We start from the raw sequence: 20,795 nt of genomic DNA on the forward strand, positions 1-20,795 counted from the left end.
AAAAAAGCATGTCAAAAATGTTATAAATTGATTTGCATTTTAATGAGGGAAATAAGTATTTGACCCTCTGCAAAACATGACTTAGTACTTGGTGGCAAAACCCTTGTTGGCAATCAAAGAGGTCAGACATTTCTTGTAGTTGGCCACTAGGATTGCACACATCTCAGGAGGGATTATGTTCCAATCCTCTTTGCAGATCTTCTCCAAGTCATTAAGGTTTCGAAGCTGACGTTTGGCAACTCGAACCTTCAGCTCCCTCCACAGATTTTCTATGGGATTAAGGTCTGGAGACTGGCTAGGCCACTCTTCTTCTTCTTGAGCCACTCCTTTGTTGCCTTGGCTGTGAGTTTTGGGTCATTGTCATGCTGGAATACCCATCCACGACCCAATTTCAATGCCCTGGCTGAGGGAAGGAGGCTCTCACCCAAGATGTGACGATACATGGCCCCGTCCATCGTCCCTTTGATGCGGTGAAGTTGTCCTGTCCCCTTAGCAGAAAAACACCCCCAAAGCATAATGTTTCCACCTTCATGTTTGACGGTGGGGATGGTGTTCTTGGGGTCATAGGCAGCATTCCTCCTCCAAACACAGCGAGTTGAGTTGATGCCAAAGAGCTCAATTTTGGTCTCATCTGACCACAATACTTTCACCCAGTTCTCCTCTGAATCATTCAGATGTTCATTGGCAAACTTCAGACAGGCCTGTATATGTGCTTTCTTGAGCAGGGGGACCTTGCGGGCGCTGAAGGATTTCAGTCCTTCACGGTGTAGTGTGTTACCAATTGTTTTCTTGGTGACTATGGTCCCAGTTGCCTTGAGATCATTGACAAGATCCTCCCGTGTAGTCCTGGGCTGATTCCTCACCGTTCTCATGATCATTGCAACTCCACGAGGTGAGATCTTGCATGGAGCCCCAGGCCGAGGGAGATTGACAGTTCTTTTGTGTTTCTTCCATTTGCGAATAATCGCACCAACTGTTGTCACCTTCTCACCAAGCTGCTTGGCGATGGTCTTGTAGCCCATTCCAGCCTTGTGTAGGTCTACAATCTTGTCCCTGACATCCTTGGAGAGCTCTTTGGTCTTGGCCATGGTGGAGAGTTTGGAATCTGATTGATTGCTTCTGTAGACAGGTGTCTTTTATTCAGGTAACAAGCTGAGATTAGGAGCACTCCCTTTAAGAGTGTGCTCCTAATCTCAGCTCGTTACCTGTATAAAAGACACCTGGGAGCCAGAAATCTTTCTGATTGAGAGGGGGTCAAATACTTAACAAATCAATTTATAACATTTTTGACATAACACTGAGCATACTGTACATCAAAATGATCCTTTTCATGATATCTGAAAGATACTTTTGTGCAAAGTATCTAAAACAAAATAACCCAGACATTAACAGCATTTGATTGCAATCAAGCATGTATTGGAATGTTGTTTCTGTTCTCCACGACACATTATTTCACACATCACTACTATGAGGATAATTGAGGGAAGGGAGACTTTTTTGTATTGCGTTAACTATAATCATACTGTAGCTATGTTTCTGTAACGCATAGTAATAAAGTACAGTGGGGTCTGAAATTAACACCCTTGATAAAGATGATCAAAAATGTCAGTTATAAGATAAATTAAATACTGAGCTTGATTGTATGTGCCACATTTATTTTATACAATTGCTCAGAGGAAGATTGTTTAACAAGTAATACTTTTCTCAAAAAGGTAGGGATTCAAATGATTGACACCCTTGTTTTCAATACCTCACCTTGCAAGGATAACAGCACCGAGTCTTTTTCTACAATGTTTGAGTTGGAGAACACATTGGGAGGGTTTTTATACCATTCTACCATACACAATCCTTCCAATCCTTGATATCCACACATATGGACTGCCCTCTTCAATTCAAACCACTGGTTTTCAATGGGTTTCAAATCCATAGACAGCTGGCTATTGCAAACTGTTGATGTTGTGGCCAATTAACCATTTCTTTGTGGATTTTGATGTGTGCTTGGGGTCATTCTCTTGCTGGAAGTTCCACTTGCGGCCAAGTTTGAGCCTCCTGAGTCCTGGCAGAAGCAACCAGGTTTTGGGCTAAAATGTCCTGGGTAAAGTTCTTGATGCTGTTGACTTTAACATGGGCCCCAGCACCAGTGGAAGCAAAATAGCCCCATAACATCCTCTATATTTTACAGTAGGTATGGGGTCATTTTCTGCGTATGCCTCTCATGTCAACGCCAAACCCACCACTGGTGTGCATGGCCAAAGAGCTCAATTTTCATGTCATCTGACCAAAGCACTGGTTCCAAATCAAGTGCCAATGCCATTTAACAATCTCCGGGCGTTTACATTTGTTAAATGACATGAAAATAGAGCTCTTTGACCATGCATACCAGTGCTGGGTTTCTGTCAGACTGAGAAAATGAGGAACTTTCAGAGCTGTATGTGTTCAAATTCATAAGTTACATTCAGCATGACACTAATTACTGTAAATGTATCAGATGTAACACTGTTCCACCCAAATGTTTGACACACTAACTTCCATCTAGTTTCTCAATCATTGCTCTCAGTGTCGGTGCGGTTCAGGTAATACATAATTTAACAGAAACAATGTTTATTTCACTTGCAGAGTTCCAAAATCCCACTGCAAACACTACCCAAGAGACTGGCCAAAGTACAAATAAAGGACCATTATTATGACACATTCAGCTTTCACAGCAATGGCAACAGCATCACTACGGCCCGATTAGAAGCGTATAAAAGGGCTAGGATTTAGGGCTATAGGCTAACTATGAGCACCGGGGCAAACTAACACAGCAGTTGATTCACTCATGGAGCGGTGGCCAATGTTCGTTGGGTTCTTTCCGAGCAATGTTCGTTCAGCTCTACCCGAGCAAAGGTCGTTAGTCGAGGTCTGGTTCGGTTGTCAATAGCAGGTCGCCGGCTATCATTCGCTCCGCACTGGCCCAGCTACGTGGTGTTGGGTGTAGCCTCTTGCAGCTGCGTCGGCCGTGTTCCCCGTGCCTGTAGTCGCGGGGGACAGAAATCATACAATTAAAGTATGTACTGGACAACAATTCGAGTCACACACGCTGTAAATAAGCCCTTTCCTTTAGTAGTGTAGTATCTGAACATTTATAGCTTTGGCTGACGTTTTCATATTGTTGGTTAAATGAACTTTGCTTTGCTGGAACATCTGGAAAGTATTACTATAGGGGCCCACTGAAACATGTTACATAAGATGGGTGTTTTGGATAGACCAATCCCTGGCCTCTACATATCCAAGTGTCCTCTGTTTCAGTGGGCCCCTATAGTAATACTTTCCAGATGTTCCAGCAAATCAAAGTTCATTTAACCAACAATATGAAAACGTCAGCCAAAGCTATAAATGTTCAGATACTACAGTAGTGCAATAGAGAGCGTTGTATGAGTTTAGTTTTCGGTAGCCTGGCTCGGTTGTCGGTAGCTGCTTGCTGGGCTGTCTCTCGTTCTGGGTTGTAGCGTTGGGTGTAGCATCTCGTAGCTGGGTCCGACAGGCGGGTCCCCCCAGCAGGCGAACATAGAAACAGGTGCAATGATGTGGCTGTCGAGAAGTCCCCGGCTCCAATCGCGCTGAAGTTAAGTTCCTTTTAACTCTAGTTCTGGCGCATGTTTCGCAATTAGTTTGGGGAAGGAGGAGGTGATAGGGAATTGGCAACAACAGTCTCAAATCAATGCAGTCCATGCCAATCTGGGGGATCACGGCACACCATGCAAGCAAACAAATAGTTCATGCAATTCAATTTCACACACGAGAAAGGCAATTGTTGTAAACACACCACATGTCACGAATACCGCCGAGGCTGCTCCTCCTCCTTGTTCGGGCAGGCTTCGGCGTTTGTCGTCCCCGGAGTACTAGCTGCCACCGTTTGATGTTTTCGATGTTTGTTTTGTCATGTCTAGTTTAGTGCACCTGTTTCGTATTCTGTCATGATTATGTCACCTATAAGTTTCCCTGTGTTATGTTTTGTAGTTGTGTGTTATTGTTCCACATGTCGTGTGTTGATAGGTTCGGTGCCTTGGCTTTGTATAGTATTTTACGCACTACGCGTATTTCGACTCTCGTTGTTGTTTTACGCACTGCGCGTATTTTGTTCGCCTCCAGTGTTTGAGGCCGTTTATTTTGTGTCTATTTACAAGTATTAGTAAAGTCGTCTTGACTTATCCTCTGTGTCCTGCGATTGACTCAACCACCGCATCCACATCAGCACATATCTGACAGAATAACACACCTTTACACTATGGAGTCAGCAGGAGCAGCGGCGGGAACCGAGTCGCTGGAGGATCGGGTCAGCTGCCAGGACGCCAGGATCCAGCAACTCGGATCCGCCATGCAAGAAGTAATGGACACCCTGCGCCGATGGGAGAGAGGAGGCTTGCCCACACCTCCTCCTACCTTACCACCACCATTGGCCAGCCCCACCATACCAGCTCCGGAGTCCAGTGGGATTCGGCTCTCGCTCCCGAGGGCATATGATGGCACCGCAGCCGGGTGTCAGGGGTTCCTCCTTCAAGTGGAGCTCTACCTGGCAACCATACACCCGGCGCCCTCGGGATACGAGAGCGTTTCCGCCCTCATCTCCTGTCTCTCCGGCAAGGCGTTGGAGTGGGCCAATGCCGAATGGAGGGGAATAGACGCCGCCACCATCAGTTACGCAGAGTTCTCCCGCCGCTTCAGGGCTGTTTTCGATCATCCCCCTGAGGGTAAAGCGGCGGGGGAGCGTCTGTTCCACCTTCGACAGGGGAAGAGGAGCGCACAGGAGTTCGCCCTGGACTTCCGGACTCTAGCGGCGGATGCGGGGTGGAATGAGAGGGCCCTCATCGACCACTATCGGTGCAGCCTGCGTGAGGACGTTCGACGAGAGTTGGCCTGCAGGGACACCAATCTCACCTTCGACCAGTTGGTGGACATGTCAACCCGTCTGGATACCCTGCTGGCCACCCGCGGACGTCCAGAGTTGGGGCCGTCCATTTCATCCCCCAGCACCTCCGAGCCGAGCCCTATGGAGCTCGGGGGTGCTGGCGCTAGAGAGAGGAGGAGAGAGATTCCGAGGGAGGCCGTCCCCTGCACCAACTGTGGTCGTAGAGGACACACTGCGGCTAGGTGCTGGGGAGGGTCTCCAGGGGTTCGAGGCAACAGGTCGCGCACTGGGGAGTCAATCCAGGTGAGTAGGCGCCCAACTCACCCAGAGCTCTCTGTTGTTCACTTTTGTATACCTGTAGTATTTCCTCAGGTTGCATCTCAGTCCCAGCATAAGGCGCTAGTCGATTCAGGCGCAGCTGGGAATTTCATTGATCGTAATTTTTGTGTGAGGTTAGGGATTCCCCTCCTGCCCGTTGATGCACCCTTTCCTATCCATGCCCTAGATAGCCGTCCGTTGGGATCTGGGTTCATTAGGGAGGTCACAGCGCCACTTAAGATGAGGACGCAGGGGGGTCATGAAGAGATTATTCAGTTGTATCTGATCGACTCTCCTGCCTATCCCGTGGTACTGGGGCTTCCTTGGTTAATTGCCCATGATCCCACCATTTCGTGGCAACAGAGGGCTCTCAAGGAGTGGTCTGACCAGTGTGTCGGGTGATGTTTAGGTGTTTCCGTAGGGGCGACCACGGTGGAGAGTCCGAACCAGGTGCCCGCAATGCACATTCCCCCCGAGTATGAGGATTTGGCATTCGTGTTCAGCAAGACTAGGGCGACGCGATTGCCACCTCATAGACGGGGAGATTGTGTGATAGACCTCCTGGCAGGTGCGGCACTTCCGCGGAGCCATGTGTATCCCTTGTCTCAAGAGGAGACGGCGGCTATGGAGACATACATAGCCGAGTCTCTGAGACAGGGATACATACGGCCCTCCACTTCCCCTGTGTCCTCGAGTTTCTTTTTTGTGAAGAAAAAGGATGGAGGGTTGCGCCCGTGTATTGATTACCGTAATCTCAATCAGATCACTGTTAAATACAGTTATCCTCTTCCTCTGATTGCGAGTATGACGGAAACATTACGCGGAGTGCGTTTCTTCACAAAACTGGATCTCAGGAGCGCTTACAACTTGGTGCGCATTAGGGAGGGAGATGAATGGAAGACAGCATTTAGTACCACCTCGGGTCATTATGAGTATCTCGTCATGCCATACGGGTTAATGAATGCTCCTTCAGTCTTCCAATCCTTTGTGGACGAGATCTTCCGGGACTTGCATGGGCAGGGTGTGGTAGTATACATTGACGACATTCTAGTGTACTCTTCTACACGAGCCGAGCATGTAGCCCTGGTACGCCGAGTGTTGGGTAGGCTGTTGGAGCATGACTTGTATGTCAAGGCAGAGAAATGTCTGTTTTTCCAGGAGTCCATCTCCTTCTTGGGTCATCGGTTGTCCGCGTCAGGGGTGGAGATGGAGATTGACCGTGTGTCAGCCGTGCGTAATTGGCAGACTCCAACCACTGTTAAAGAGGTGCAACGGTTTTTGGGTTTTGCCAATTACTACCGGAGGTTTATCCGGGGTTTTGGACAGGTGGCAGCTCCCATCACTTCCTTGCTGAAGGGGGGCCCGGTGCGTTTGCAGTGGTCGGCTGAGGCGGACAGGGCGTTTGATAAACTGAAGGACCTGTTCACCTCGGCTCCGGTGCTGGCGCATCCGGACCCAGCTTTAGCGTTCCAAGTGGAGGTGGACGCGTCAGAGGCCGGTATTGGGGCAGTATTGTCTCAACGCTCAGGCACGCCTCTAAACTCCGGCCCTGCGCTTTTATTCTAAAAACTCAGCCCGGCGGAACGAAATTATGACGTAGGGGACAGGGAGCTGCTAGCCGTAGTTCAGGCCCTAAAGGTGTGGAGGCATTGGCTTGAGGGGGCTCAACACCCTTTTCTCATTCTGACTGACCATCGTAACCTGGAGTACATCCGGGCAGCTAGGAGACTGAACCCTCGTCAGGCTAGGTGGAACATGTTTCTGACCCGGTTTGTTTTTAAGCTTACTTACATCCCAGGGTCCCAGAACGGTAAGGCAGACACCCTGTCCCGGCGGTATGACACAGAGGAGAGGTCCATTGAGCCCACTCCCATACTGCCAGAGTCTTGTCTGGTGGCACCGGTGGTGTGGGAGATCGATGCGGAAATCGAGCGGGCGTTACGCACCGACCCTACTCCTCCGGAGTGTCCAGTGGGGCGGACGTACGTGCCGTTCGAGATCCGTGATCGTCTCATATATTGGGCTCACACGTCACCCTCCTCTGGACATCCAGGTATTGGCCGGACAGTGCACTGCCTTAGTGTTAAGTACTGGTGGCCAACATTGGCTAGGGACGTGAGGGTTTATGTCTCCTCCTGCTCAGTGTGCGCTCAGTGTAAGGCGCCTAGACACCTGCCCAGGGGGAAGTTACAGCCCCTGCCCGTTCCACAACGGCCGTGGTCTCACCTCTCGGTAGACTTTGTCACTGACCTACCCCCCTCCCAGGGGAACACCACTATTCTGGTCGTTGTGGATCGGTTCTCTAAGGCCTGTTGTCTCATCCCAATGCCGGGTCTCCCTACTGCCCTACAGACCGCTGAGGCTTTGTTTACCCACGTCTTCCGGCACTACGGGGTTAGTGTCCGATATAGTGTCCGATTGTCACGCCCTGGCTCTGGGGACACTGTTATGTTGAGCCAGGGTGTGTAGATCTATGTATTTAATTTCTATGTTGGCCAGTGTGGTTCTCAATCAGAGGCAACGAGTGTCATCTGTGGCTGGTTGTCTCTGATTGGGAACCACATTTATACAGGCTGTTTGCCCACAGTGGTTGTGGGATCTTGTTTCTAGTTGGTTTGTGTTAGACCGTGAACTGTCACGTTATCGTTTTGTTGTTTTTGATCGTGTCTCTAAATAAAGAGTATGTTTGCCTTCAACGCTGCGCCTTGGTCCTCCTCTGTATACGACGATACTGACAGAAGATCCCACCAAGACTGGACCAAGCAGCGTGTCCAGGAGCCATCGCCAGGGAGATCTCTAGCAGATCTCCTTCGCCTCCTCGACTGGGTCAAGCCGGGTGAGGAAGAGAAGGGCCGGACTTGGAAGAAGAAGGGCGAAAGTCTGGCGAGGGACATGGAGACCTGGTCCACGGGTAGGAGAGACGCCCAGAAATTTTTTAGGGGGGGGCTAACGACGTGGACGACGGGCCAGCAGGAGACCGCGACAGAGCGGCCCAGCGGGTTGGCAGAGGAGGCCGCCAGGTTACGGGGGCCACTGGTCGAAGAGGGGATGGAAGGTGTAGAGGCACGGCGAGAGGTACTGGGGTGTGTTACCAGTCCGGTCCGGCCCATTCCAGATCCCTGCGTAGGGCCAGTGGTGTGTGTCCCCAGTACGGTCCGGCATGTTCCTGCTCCCCGCACCAGGCCAATGGTGCGAGTCTCCAGCCCGGTCCAGCCTGTTCCTGCTCCCCGCACCAAGCCTATGGTGCGCGTCGCCAGCCCGGTTCGGCCTGATCCTGCCACTCGCACCAAGCCAGGGGTGCGAGTCGTCAGCCCGGTCCAGCCCGTTCCTGCTCCACGCACCAAGCCAGGGGTGCGTATCGTCAGCCCGGTCCGGCCCGTTGCTGCTCCACGCACTAAGCCAGGGGTGCGCATTGTCAGCCCGGTCCGGTCTGTTCCTGCTCCACGCACCAAGCCAGGGGTGCGCATCGTCAGCCCGGTCCGGCCCGCTCCTGCTTCCCGCACCAAGCCAATGGTGCGCGTCGCCATCCCGGTTCGGCCCGCTCCTGCTCCTCACACCAAGCCAGTGGTGTGCGTCGTCAGTCCAGCACGGCCCGTGCCTGTTCTCCACACCAAGCCAGTGGTGGGCGTCGTCAGTCCGGCACGGCCCGTGCCTATTCCACTGGTGCCTGGGCCGGCACCGGTCAGATGCGTTACGCCGGAGCTAGAGCAATCCGCTCCATCAGTGTGCTGTCCAGCTCCGGCCAGCGGGGCCAGACCGGACCAGGGGTACTTTAGGGGGTTGAGGAGGAGTGGGGATCAGGCCCGGAGCCGGATCCGCCGCCAAGGCGGAGTGCCCACCCGGTCCCTCCCCTGTGGTATTTAGTTGGCGCGGTCGGAGTCCGCGCCTTTAGGGGGGGGTACTGTCACGCCCTGGCTCTGGGGACACTGTTATGTTGAGCCAGGGTGTGTAGATCTATGTATTTCATTTCTATGTTGGCCAGTGTGGTTCTCAATCAGAGGCAACGAGTGTCAGCTGTGGCTGGTTGTCTCTGATTGGGAACCACATTTATACAGGCTGTTTGCCCACAGTGGTTGTGGGATCTTGTTTCTAGTTGGTTTGTGTTAGACCGTGAACTGTCACGTTATCGTTTTGTTGTTTTTGATCGTGTCTCTAAATAAAGAGTATGTTTGCCTGCAACGCTGCGCCTTGGTCCTCCTCTGTATACGACGATCGTGACACCGATCGAGGTCCCCAATTCACCTCTAGAGTCTGGAGAGCGTTCATGGAACGTTTGGGGGTCTCGGTTAGCCTTACCTCGGGTTTTCACCCTGAGAGTAATGGGCAGGTGGAGAGAGTGAACCAGGATGTGGGTAGGTTTCTGAGATCGTATTGCCAGGACCGGCATGAGGAGTGGTCGGGGTATATCCCTTGGGCAGAGATTGCCCAGAACTCTCTTCGCCACTCCTCTACTAACCTGACCCCTTTCCAGTGTGTGTTAGGGTATCAGCCGGTTCTGGCACCATGGCATCAGAGCCAGATCGAGGCTCCTGCGGTGGATGAGTGGTTTCGGCGCTCGGAGGAGACGTGGAATGCTGCACACGTCCATCTGCAGCGGGCTATCCGTAGACAGAAGGCAAGCGCCGATCTCCACCGCAGTGAGGGTCCAGTGTACGCACCTGGAGATCGAGTCTGGCTCTCGACTCGAAACCTGCCCCTTCGCCTGCCCTGCCGGAAGCTGGGTCGGCGGTTTGTGGGGCCATTTAAAGTCCTGAGGAGATTGAACGAGGTATGCTACAAGTTACAACTGCCTAATGATTATCACATTAACCCCTCGTTCCATGTGTCTCTCCTCAGGCCGGTGGTAGCTGGCCCACTCCAGGACAGTGAGATAAGAGAGACTCCTCCGCCCCCACTGGATATCGAGGGGGCTCCGGCGTACTCAGTCCGGTCCATCGTGGATTCGAGACGTCGGATGGGGGGTCTACAATATCTCGTGGAGTGGGAGGGGTACGGTCCGGAGGAACGGTGCTGGGTGCCTAGGAGGGACATTTTAGATCCCTCCCTCCTGACGGAGTTCCACCGTAATCATCCCACGCGCCCTGCTCCGCGTCCTCCTGGCCGTCCCCGAGGCCGGGGTCGGCGCACGGCTGGAGCCGCGCGTCAAGGGGGGGGTACTGTCACGAATACCGCCGAGGCTGCTCCTCCTCCTTGTTCGGGCAGGCTTCGGCGTTCGTCGTCCCCGGAGTACTAGCTGCCACCGTTTGATGTTTTCGATGTTTGTTTTGTCATGTCTAGTTTAGTGCACCTGTTTCGTATTCTGTCATGATTATGTCACCTATAAGTTTCCCTGTGTGTTTTGTAGTTGTGTGTTATTGTTCCACATGTCGTGTGTTGATAGGTTCGGTGCCTTGGCTTTGAACGCACTAGCGTATTTCGACTGTTGTTGTTTTACGCACTGCGCGTATCTTGTTCGCCTCCAGTGTTTGAGCCCGTTTATTTTGTGTCTATTTACAAGTATTAGTAAAGTCGTCTTGACTTATCCTCTGTGTCCTGCGATTGACTCAACCACCGCATCCACATCAGCACATATCTGACACCACATGCGATTAGAAGGCAATAAAATAGGCATGATAATAAATAATAAGACCTGCTGACACGTAATATATACTGAACAAAAATATAAATGCAACATGCAACTATTTCAAAGATTTGACTGAGTTACAGTTCATATAAGGAAATCAGTCAAATGAAAGACAAAACTGCACATTTTAAAGTCGCCTTTTAGCAAGGTGTATGTATATAAAACCTGGGAGGACTATCTGAAGAGAAACGCTCACTAACAGGGATGTAAACAAATTTGTGCACAGAATTTGAGCGAAATAAGCTTTTAGTGCCTATGGAAAATGTACACTTTACATGTTGCGTTTATATTTTTGTTCAGTGTAAAAAGAATGGCAGTCTAGTTTAGTAAGAGTCAGTGTCACTTGTGACATTTATTCTGAAAATACAGAAGCAAGTGAACAAATGGTAGTAACATTATATCAACTGAGATTCTCAATGAAATTAACTGTGATTATAATGAATCTACTACTTTTTAACAGAGATTCTGAATATCTACATTATGATTGGCTGTAATTTCTACAACTCCCAGCTCCATCTCCACACCCCATTTAGACTTGATCAGCCATCTCAGTTTGTGGATAACCTATGCTTCTCATGGACCAAAAGGGTACGTGAAGTCATCTCACTCCAGCCAGGTGAGTGGGGGTGTTCAAAAGCTCCAGGATCTTGGTCTCCAGTTCCTGTGTTCTCTCCTTCCCCTCCCTCCCCATTCTCCCCACCTGCTCCCACCCTCAGCCCCTTCAAGACGGACTGTAGGGCATCTGCGTTCTTCACTGAGTCCATCTGGTCCCGGTCATCCCGTATCTCCTCTACCCAATCCAGGTAGGCCTTTAGCAGTCCTAGGTCGTCCACAAAGTTCCCAATGATCCGGAGCCCCGGCCGTCGATGCTCCAGCTCCCTCAGCCTCCTCTTCCCCACCTCCCCAATGTCATTTCCCACGATGCTGGGAAGGAGAAAATAATAATAACAGGTCAGACAGGATATTATCATAGCAACAACTGTGAAATACACTAGATGGCAGTATGTCAACGCCCATTGTAACTTCAGAGAAAACTGTCAACATCAGATCAAAGTGAATTTGTCACGTGCACAGTATACAGCAGATGTAAACAGTACAGTGAAATGCTTACTTGCAAGCTTTTCCTCAACAATGCGGTAATACTAAGTCAGATAAAATAAATAATTCAAAAAAGATAATACATCTCCCTCTCGTCTTTCTCTTACGTCAGCGTTGTCAGAGAGGTGTTCTTGCTGAGGCAGTTGACAATGTTCTCTGTTCCTCTCTCTGTGATGCCAGTGATGTCCAATTAGAGTTCCTCCAGTGTAGTGTTCTGCTCCAGGGCATTCCACAGCTCCAGAACCCCTTCCGGACCCAAGTTGTTACCACACATACTGTACAAAGTAGAGGAATCAAGAGTTTAGTGTGAGAAAGAGGCACTATGAAACAGTGTTAGAGATGCATTTATGTTATTTTCAGAGTCACTTACAACAGCTTCTTCACCTGACAGTCTTTTGATTTCAACACTGCAGATTGCAGGATGGCTGCCTCCCTTTCTAGACAGTTATACCGTAGACTGAGAAAAAATACAAATTATAGTTACCTACATTAATGAGTTAATTGCTATACTTCTCCTCAGCTAGTCCCTGTGAATGATCAAACATTTGCAACAGGTGGTGCAGAGCTGTGTCCCACAAGAAAAATGCTATGAATACTCACTAAAGAGATTCACAGCGGTGCAATATTGGAACTAGCCTGCTAAGACCTCTGTTTCCGATGTTGGAGTATCCCAGGTTGAGCTCCACAAGCCTATGTTGGGGAGAACTGCAACACGTAGTGTAACGCTGCACAGTCCACCACGCTCAGCTTCATCTTGAACAGGTTCAGACTCCGGATCTCTGGTGCCGCCCTGCTGGTGACTTCCTTCATGTGCAGCTCCATCAGACAGTGGAGCAGGTTCAGCGCCGTCTGGTTGGCTAGCTGCCTACCCTTAAACTGGTTCTGGAACCAGATACCCAGCCTGGCGGGGATATCCTCCCCCTCCATGCCCACCTCCAGAGGGGCCAGCACCAGCCCACCCAACTGCCCCCCAGCCTGGTCCGGAGAAGCCCCATGAAGAAGCGAGTGAACATCTGCAGGTTCTCCACCCTAGTCTGGTCCAGGTGGAGGTCTTGGCTCAGTAGGGGAGTTGGGGAGGTGGAAGGTGGGGGGATCTCACCAAAGCACCAGAAGTCCAGAGCCTGGATGATGTGTCCCTGCTTTGAGAGGTTGATCGCACAGTACAGGGCGGCCAGATGCTCCTGGACGGTCAAGTGGAAGAAGGAAAACATCTCCACCCTCTCCTCGTTCAGAGGCACCAGGATCTGACTAACGTGGCGTGAGACCATAACGTTCCAGGACCTGTATGTCGAACATGATCTTACTCTTTAGAAGGTTTTCGTAAGCTAATCTCCCCAGGTTTGTCAGCTGCTGCCTAACTAGAGAAAGTACCTCCGATCTGGGGGTGTTCCTCTCCGTCTTCCCTTTCAGCGCATGGTGCTTGATGGCTGTAAACAGGTAGCAGTAGTAAACCTCGCTGACTGTCCTAGGTGGTTCAACTCTAGAGACCGCGAGTCACCATCTTCCTGACTGGAGAAGAACTCGGCCAAGGCGGTGCAGATGATATAGCAATAGAGAGGGATGAAGGAGAGCACAAAGAGGTTGTCATTGTCCAGGATGTAGTTGTACACCTTCTCAGACACCTTGGGGTCCTTGTAGAACTTGAAGGTGTACTCCTTCACCTGGTCCTCCTCGAAGCCCAGGACCACGCAGCAACGCTGGAAGAACCGCTTAGGAGCGTCCGTGGAAGGCCTGGATGTCAGGATGACGGAGGATTCTGGGAGTAGACTCCCCTTGATCAACGTCATTATCAGCTCTGATACGGGCACCTTGGAGTCCACGCTGATGTCCCTGTCAGGAGCGTTCCAGTCCAGTTGGTATTTAAACTCGTCCAGCCCATCCAGAATGAAAAGCAAGGAACCTGGCGAGGCCAGAAGCTCTGGCAGAACCGTCTTAAAGTAGCGGAAGCGGTATCCAAGCAGGTCCAGTAAGCTCAGAGGGGCTTTGATCAGGTTCAGCTTGCGGAAGCGGAGGTCGAACACACAGGTGAACTCACGCATGTGCTTCCCCAGCGCCCACTCATAGACCAGCCTCTGCACTGCCACGCTCTTGCCGATGCCAGCGATGCCCTTCAACTTTACCGTTTCGGGGCGCCCTGTGGTGCCTTGGGGGCTCAGGAGGTGGCGAGGGCAGATGCGTTGGCAGGCCTGGTGGGCGTAGATGCGTGCCCGTCGACTGGCCAAGGTGAAGTACTCATGCTGGCTGCTGTCAAATGACTCGTTGTCCTCGGTCACGAAGAGATCAGTGTATCGGATCTCAATGTGAGAAGCAGAGTTGGAGGCCTGCCCTCCCCCTTCTGCGTAAGATGTAAGTCGTTCTGTACGTTCCAGAAGGGTATTTTTGTGAGCTGAAAGGGGAACTGCAATAAAAGAGAGGCAAGTAAATTACACGCAACATGGACATACATACCTAACACATTACAATAAGATACTCAAGTCATATCTAGGGGAAATGTTGCTGCAATTTGTGTATCATAATGTCTTTGTAATCAAATATTGATTCAACAATTAATTCAAGTTCAGTGCTACACAGTTTGGCCCAACTCTTAACGTTGTCACGCCCTGGCTCTGGGGACTATGTTATGTTGAGCCAGGGTATGTAAGTCTATGTTTGTATATCTATGTCGGCCTGAGTGACTTCCAATCAGAGGCAACGGGTATTTTTGTGAGCTGAAAGGGGAACTGCAATAAAAGAGAGGCAAGTAAATTACACGCAACATGGACATTCATACCTAACACATTACAATAAGATACTCAAGTCATATCTAGGGCAAATGTTGCTGTAATTTGTGAATCATAATGTCGTTATCATCAAATATTGATTCAACAATTAATTCAAGTTCAGTGCTACACAGTTTGGTCCAACTCTTAACGTTGTCACGCCCTGGCTCTGGGGACTATGTTATGTTGAGCCAGGGTATGTAAGTCTATGTTTGTATATCTATGTGGGCCTGAGTGACTCCCAATCAGAGGCAACGAGTGTCAGCTGGTTGTCTCTGATTGGGAGCCATATTTAACTATCGGTCTTTTCACTTTGTGTTGTGGTTTCTTGTTCCGTTAAGGTTTGTTTGTGTTGTAACCTTAGACGTCACGCATCGTTGGTTATTGTTTTGATCGTGTGATCAGTTAATAAATATATATTATGTTCACCTTCAACGCTGCGCATTGGTCCTCTCTCGTAGACGATCGTGACAGAAGAAACCACCAGAACTGGACCAAGCAGCCTAGTGAGGAGCAGAGTAGGTGGACTTGGCAACAGTGGAGGCAGAGCTTCGACTGGGTCAAGCCGAATGAGGAGCTGAATGACGGAGATTGGAAGCAGAGGAGCGAGAGGTGGGCGAGAATTATCGAGGCCTGGCCCACGGGGAAGAGAGACTCCCAGAAATTTTTTAGGGGGGGGCTCACGACGTCGGACCAGCAGGAGGCCGCGATAGAGCGGTCCAGTGGGTTGCCAGAGGAGGCCGCCAGGTTACGGGGGCCACTGGTTGAAGAGGGGATGGTGGATGTAGAGGCACGGCGAGAGGTACTGGCGTGTGTTGCCAGTCCGGTCCGGCCCGTTCCAGATCCCGGTGTAGGGCCAGTGGTGTGTGTCCCCAGTACGGTCCGGTCTATTCCTGCTCCCCGCACCAAGTCAGGGGTGCGCATCGTCAGCCCGGTTCGGCCCGTTCCTACTCCACGCACCAAGCCTACGGTGTGCGTCGACAGCCCAGCCCGGCCCGTTCCTGCTCTCCGCACCAAGTCTGTGGTGCGCGTCGCCAGCCCAGTCCGGCCCATCCAAGCTCCCCGCACCAAGCCAGTGGGGTGCGTCGTCAGTCCGGCACGGCCCGTGCCTGCTCTCCGCACCAAGTCTGTGGTGCGTTTCGTCAGCCCTGTCCGGCCCGTTCCTGCTCTCCGCACCAAGTCTGTGGTGCGCGTCGCCAGCCCAGTTCGGCCCATCCAAGCTCCCCGCACCAAGTCAGGGGTGCGCTTCGTCAGTCCAGCACGGCCCGTGCCTGTTCTCCACACCAAGCCAGTGGTGGGCGTCGTCAGTCCGGCACGGCCCGTGCCTATTCCACTGGTGCCTGGGCCGGCACCGGTCAGATGCGTTACGCCGGAGCTAGAGCAATCCGCTCCATCAGTGTGCTGTCCAGCTCCGGCCAGCGGGGCCAGACCGGACCAGGGGTACTTTAGGGGGTTGGAGAGGGAGTGGGGATCAGGCCCGGAGCCGGATCCGCCGCCAAGGCGGAGTGCCCACCCGGTCCCTCCCCTGTGGTATTTAGTTGGCGCGGTCGGAGTCCGCGCCTTTAGGGGGGGGTACTGTCACGCCCTGGCTCTGGGGACTATGTTATGTTGAGCCAGGGTATGTAAGTCTATGTTTGTATATCTATGTGGGCCTGAGTGACTCCCAATCAGAGGCAACGAGTGTCAGCTGGTTGTCTCTGATTGGGAGCCATATTTAACTATCGGTCTTTTCACTTTGTGTTGTGGTTTCTTGTTCCGTTAAGGTTTGTTCGTGTTGTAACCTTAGACGTCACGCATCGTTGGTTATTGTTTTGATCGTGTGATCAGTTAATAAATATATATTATGTTCACCTTCAACGCTGCACATTGGTCCTCTCTTGTAGACGATCGTGACAAACGTTATCAACCTACCTCTGAGATGAGAAGATTTTACACTCCGCTGAGGCTTCAACTCTTCCTCAACTAAATTATCAAGACAACAATTTGAATTATACATTTGACACATTTGAAAGATACATTTTTCCCACCTGGGGATTGAATACATTTAATTGTGTGATATTACTGATGTGTCAGTTGGGCACACTAGAAAGCATGTTAGTGATAATTGATTCATATCTTTAATATTGATGATGGATGATAATGGAATTCATTACCTTTGACCTCAGTGGTCACAGTGAATTTGCCTTTGAACAGTTTTGAAATTGGGCTTTTTGGCTTCTTCTCTATAGAGATGAGAGAGAAAAAAATGCATAGATGCAAACTAGAAAAACATAACTAGGCATCAGGTGAGATGTTGTCCCAGACTTTGTTGATAATGGACTACAGGGAAAGGTATTTGACACTATCTGCACTTCCACCTAAGACTTACCGCACACCAGTGTGTCGCCAGTGTTTTATGTTAATGTAAGCTCGAGTGTAATTGTGTTTCCATCAGGAGTGTGACTCTAAAGACTTGGGGCGAGCAGAATCAACAACCTCTGCATCATCAAGACAGTTGCTTTGTGAGAAGAAGTTAAAGTTCACAGTTAGCAATTGTTATGTAAATGCGAGCTGAAAAGTACCAGTGTTCTGACATTGGCCCCAAGTCAGAGCATGTCCGCCAGAGCCATGGCCCAGTGAAACACGGGTGCCGGTCTGCGTAGATGGAAACAGAACATTTTAGCCTTTTGGGTAAAACACCAGGGTAAATCTCAGATGGAAACTCAACAGAATGTTTTATCACATTGACAGAGTATTTTATTGACTACTATATGCAGGCTAAAATGAATTACTTTTCTATCGCTGTTCAAGGATAAGCATGTATGCAAACCGCTTGCCAGTCCAATCTGCAGTAGTTAAGACCTTGGCAAGACATTAGAGGATTTGCCACAGTCCAGTGAATCGCAATTCAGGTGAATATTACAAGCCTGAATTGACTCTGTTAATCATTTCCACATAACGTTCAATAAGTCTGTCACGCCCTGACTCTGGGGACTCGTATTTGTTGAGTCAGGGTGTGTATTTTCTATTATGTGTAGATCTATGTTGGCCGGTGTGGTTCCCAATCAGAGGCAGCTGTAGCTCGTTGTCTCTGATTGGGGACCATACTTTGGCAGCCTATTGGCACTAGTGGGTTGTGGGATCTTGTTCCGTGTTAAGGTATGTTGTGTTGTGCTGCCTTGGACTTAATCTCTCCTAGCAGAGGTTGGTTTGGACCTGTTTAATCTCTCCTAGCTGGGATTGGTTTGGACCTGTCACGTTTCGTTTAGTTTGTTATTTTGTCGTTGTGTTTGATATTTAATAAACATGTACGCATATCACGCTGCGCCTTGGTCCGTCCTGTCTGTAAGCGATCGTGACAAAGTCAATGTGACATATTTCTTCTTTATCAGCTCTTTCACTTCGCATTCAGTCACAATAAATTCATGAATTTGCCCGTTTTTCAGCATCAGGTTTGGCTCACACTGCCAATATGGGGCGTGGGAAAGTACCCCGGCGTCACATAGCCAGCGTAGTAGGGGGGCCGGGTGGACATGGGTCCACTCCAGGAGCACATCCCGCTGGGAGCGCAGGAGCTGCTGGGCTGCAGATATGTTAGTATATGGTTATGAATTAATGATGATTATGAATTGCATTTATTTACTGTATATTGCACCATTCATTAGGTTGACAGCGATACTGCAGGCATTGGTTGCAGAAAACAGGATCCCCAGCTATAGTGAATGGAAAAATGACAATCTTTGTATAAATGTTTTAAAGACCATCATGGTATCAATAATTGCATCTAATACACCAGATGTATGTCCTTGAACAGATTTTTTTTTTTTTTACGCACACAGAAGAAGTTGCTAATGGCAGCCTGCAGTACCCGGTCGGCCTTAAACTTAAGTTATTCTATGAGACGGGGAAGCAGTGACCTAGCTTGCAACATCACTTCCTGGAGTAGCTCAAACTGCGCATGTTATGTCTCCATGAGACTCCATCCTAACCTACTTCATTTGGCTTCAATGTGCTATTGAGTCTTCACATAGGAATGAATGGTGTCATGTGATCGATTGTTTTGTCCATTCATATACTGTATACAATCATTGAAGAAGACCAGCTAGTTAGCGCTACAGCACATCCTATATGAAAATAATCCCAAGTGAGAGAGAATTCAGAGTTTATATGGATCCTTATACAGTACATTCTAATTGCATAACAAAAAAGTTGGTTATTGACTTTGTAGGACAAAACATCCACACCAGTATACAAAGCCAAAAAAACGTGAGGTACAAAAAACAGCAAGAGACTTGGTACAAACACTCTTCAAGCATTACGTAAGAACCCTTACCTGAACAGAAGATATTCTTACATTCACTACTGCAACCTTCAATCTTGCACATTCTTTTGACCAAATATTGTTGACTGTATGCAGGGATTGTATGGATACTCTATCTTACCTGTTGGATGGCAGGAATGGGAGTGACATGCTCAGAACTACGATAACAGAGCAGCTCAGGGAGTCCATAGTCCACAGTTCAATCATGTGTCTAGGAACCTGTTTTATCACTTTATTATTGGGTCAAATAGACTGCTTCTCAAGGCTATGATAACACTACCCATATGGAAACGATATAGAAGCATTTAACAAGATTCTTATAAGTTCTACCTGGAACTTGTATGTAACACGTATGGCAGCAAATACACTTACATGATTCATAGAAGATTCTTGTAATATCTGACTTATACGGGTGGTTTGCATTTAGACAACAGAAATGATGCATGTATTATATAAAAAACATAGAAGAGACGTGTAAGCTAAGCCTTCTAAGGTCTCACATACATGGGAGACACATGTCAAAGCACTTGTATACCACTGCCTGACATCATTCACACATGCAGGAGGAGAGGAAGAGAGGAGAGGAGGAGGAGGAGGAGGAGAGGAGGAAGACAGGAGAGGGGAGGAGGACAGGGGAGAGGAGGAGGAGGAGGCGAACAGGAGGAGGGGGAGGAGGAGGAAGTGGACAGGAGGAGAGGAGGGGTAGGAGGAGATTAAGAGGGGAGGAGGAGGAGGAGGAGGAGGAATGACTGAAAGCAGCAGTGAATCTATTTAGTTATTAAGTCTCTCAACAATCATTCTCACGATAGCACATTGGTAGTAGTCAGTGACAAATATCTAAGCTAAGCAGGGATAGGCATGGTGAAAACCATCAATGGAAGAACAAAAGGCATAGTTGAAGAAAAATCAACTGTCCAGTAGGAGGTGCTGCCCAGCCTTTAAATGAAAATGTATATACAAATATTGTATTTTTCTTATAGTATTTGTCATGGTTTTTTATATGTTTCCCAGAATATACTCTTTCTTATAATATTAATAAATGACTCATATAATTCATATACTTTGTAGGAAATTCACCGAAATCATGATTTTAATAGTGTTTGTCATATAAGACATATACTTTAAGCCAACACATATACACCACTGACATATAAGGCAAAACATACAAAATCTTACCAGATCCTTATTAGATTACTTTATGGATTTTTTTTATATTTCTTTTTACAAATAATCTTCTTCTGCCATACATTTACATTTTAGTCATTTAACAGATGCTCTTATCCATAGCGACTTACAGTTAGTGAGTGCATACATTATTTTTATTTTTTTCATACTGCCCACCGTGGGAAACGAACCCACAACCCTGGTGTTGCAAACGCCATGCTCTACCAACTGAGCTACATCTCTGCCGGCCATTCCCTCCCCTACCCTGGACGACGCTGGGCCAATTATGCGCCGCCCCATGGGTCTCCCGGTCACGGCCGGCTACGACAGAGCCTGTATTCGAACCAGGATCTCTAGTGCGCCACTCGGGAGTACAAGAGTCTTATTTGATCTTCATGATTCTTTTCCATATGGGTAAGCTGAGACAACAGCACACAGAACACTGAAAAGTACAGTAACAACAAACCATAGGTACCAAGGTAAATTCATATGTAGAATATAAGGGATATACTGAATATCCATGAGTCAACTTTGTGATTGTGAAAACCTCCTCTGATTTTGGCCCCTTTCCCAAAACGTATTGTATTGTGCTTAGAGTGATACCATGTGCTCCAGTCTACAATCTCACTCTATATGCACAATAAA

At 49.1% G+C, this 20,795-nt stretch overlaps 1 protein-coding gene across 2 annotated transcripts; it reads right to left on the reverse strand.

Annotated features, from left to right (window-relative positions):
• Positions 1 to 11,156: 11,156 nt before the first annotated feature.
• LOC121561617 (NACHT, LRR and PYD domains-containing protein 12-like) lies at positions 11,157 to 19,089 on the reverse strand. Of its 2 annotated transcripts, XM_045216223.1 has the most exons (7): positions 18,999 to 19,089; positions 16,840 to 16,908; positions 16,598 to 16,648; positions 12,528 to 14,325; positions 12,298 to 12,384; positions 12,035 to 12,202; positions 11,157 to 11,753 (listed from the first exon to the last, which is right to left on the reverse strand). In XM_045216223.1, the coding sequence occupies exons 1-4, from the start codon at positions 19,048 to 19,050 to the stop codon at positions 13,334 to 13,336; spliced, it is 1,164 nt and encodes a 387-aa protein (XP_045072158.1). In that variant the 5' UTR covers positions 19,051 to 19,089; the 3' UTR covers positions 11,157 to 11,753; positions 12,035 to 12,202; positions 12,298 to 12,384; positions 12,528 to 13,333. The 2 variants fall into 2 exon arrangements, with proteins under 2 accessions (XP_045072158.1, XP_045072157.1); XM_045216222.1 differs by having other exon boundaries at positions 12,298 to 14,325.
• Positions 19,090 to 20,795: the final 1,706 nt, after the last annotated feature.

Source organism: Coregonus clupeaformis, unplaced genomic scaffold, assembly GCF_020615455.1.
Source record: "Coregonus clupeaformis isolate EN_2021a unplaced genomic scaffold, ASM2061545v1 scaf0640, whole genome shotgun sequence".
Lineage (NCBI taxonomy): Eukaryota > Metazoa > Chordata > Actinopteri > Salmoniformes > Salmonidae > Coregonus > Coregonus clupeaformis.

Bases quoted from the DNA above. Each gene is read 5' to 3' on its own strand.
- LOC121561617 (XM_045216223.1), bottom strand. From the start codon at position 19,050: ATGTGCAAGATTGAAGGTTGCAGTAGTGAATGTAAGAATATCTTCTGT. The intron at 16,909-18,998 runs GTAAGGGTTCTT...TCATCTCTATAG, and splicing joins TAAGAATATCTTCTGTTCAG to AGAAGAAGCCAAAAAGCCCA. The intron at 14,326-16,597 runs GTAGGTTGATAA...CTTTTATTGCAG, and splicing joins AAAATCTTCTCATCTCAGAG to TTCCCCTTTCAGCTCACAAA.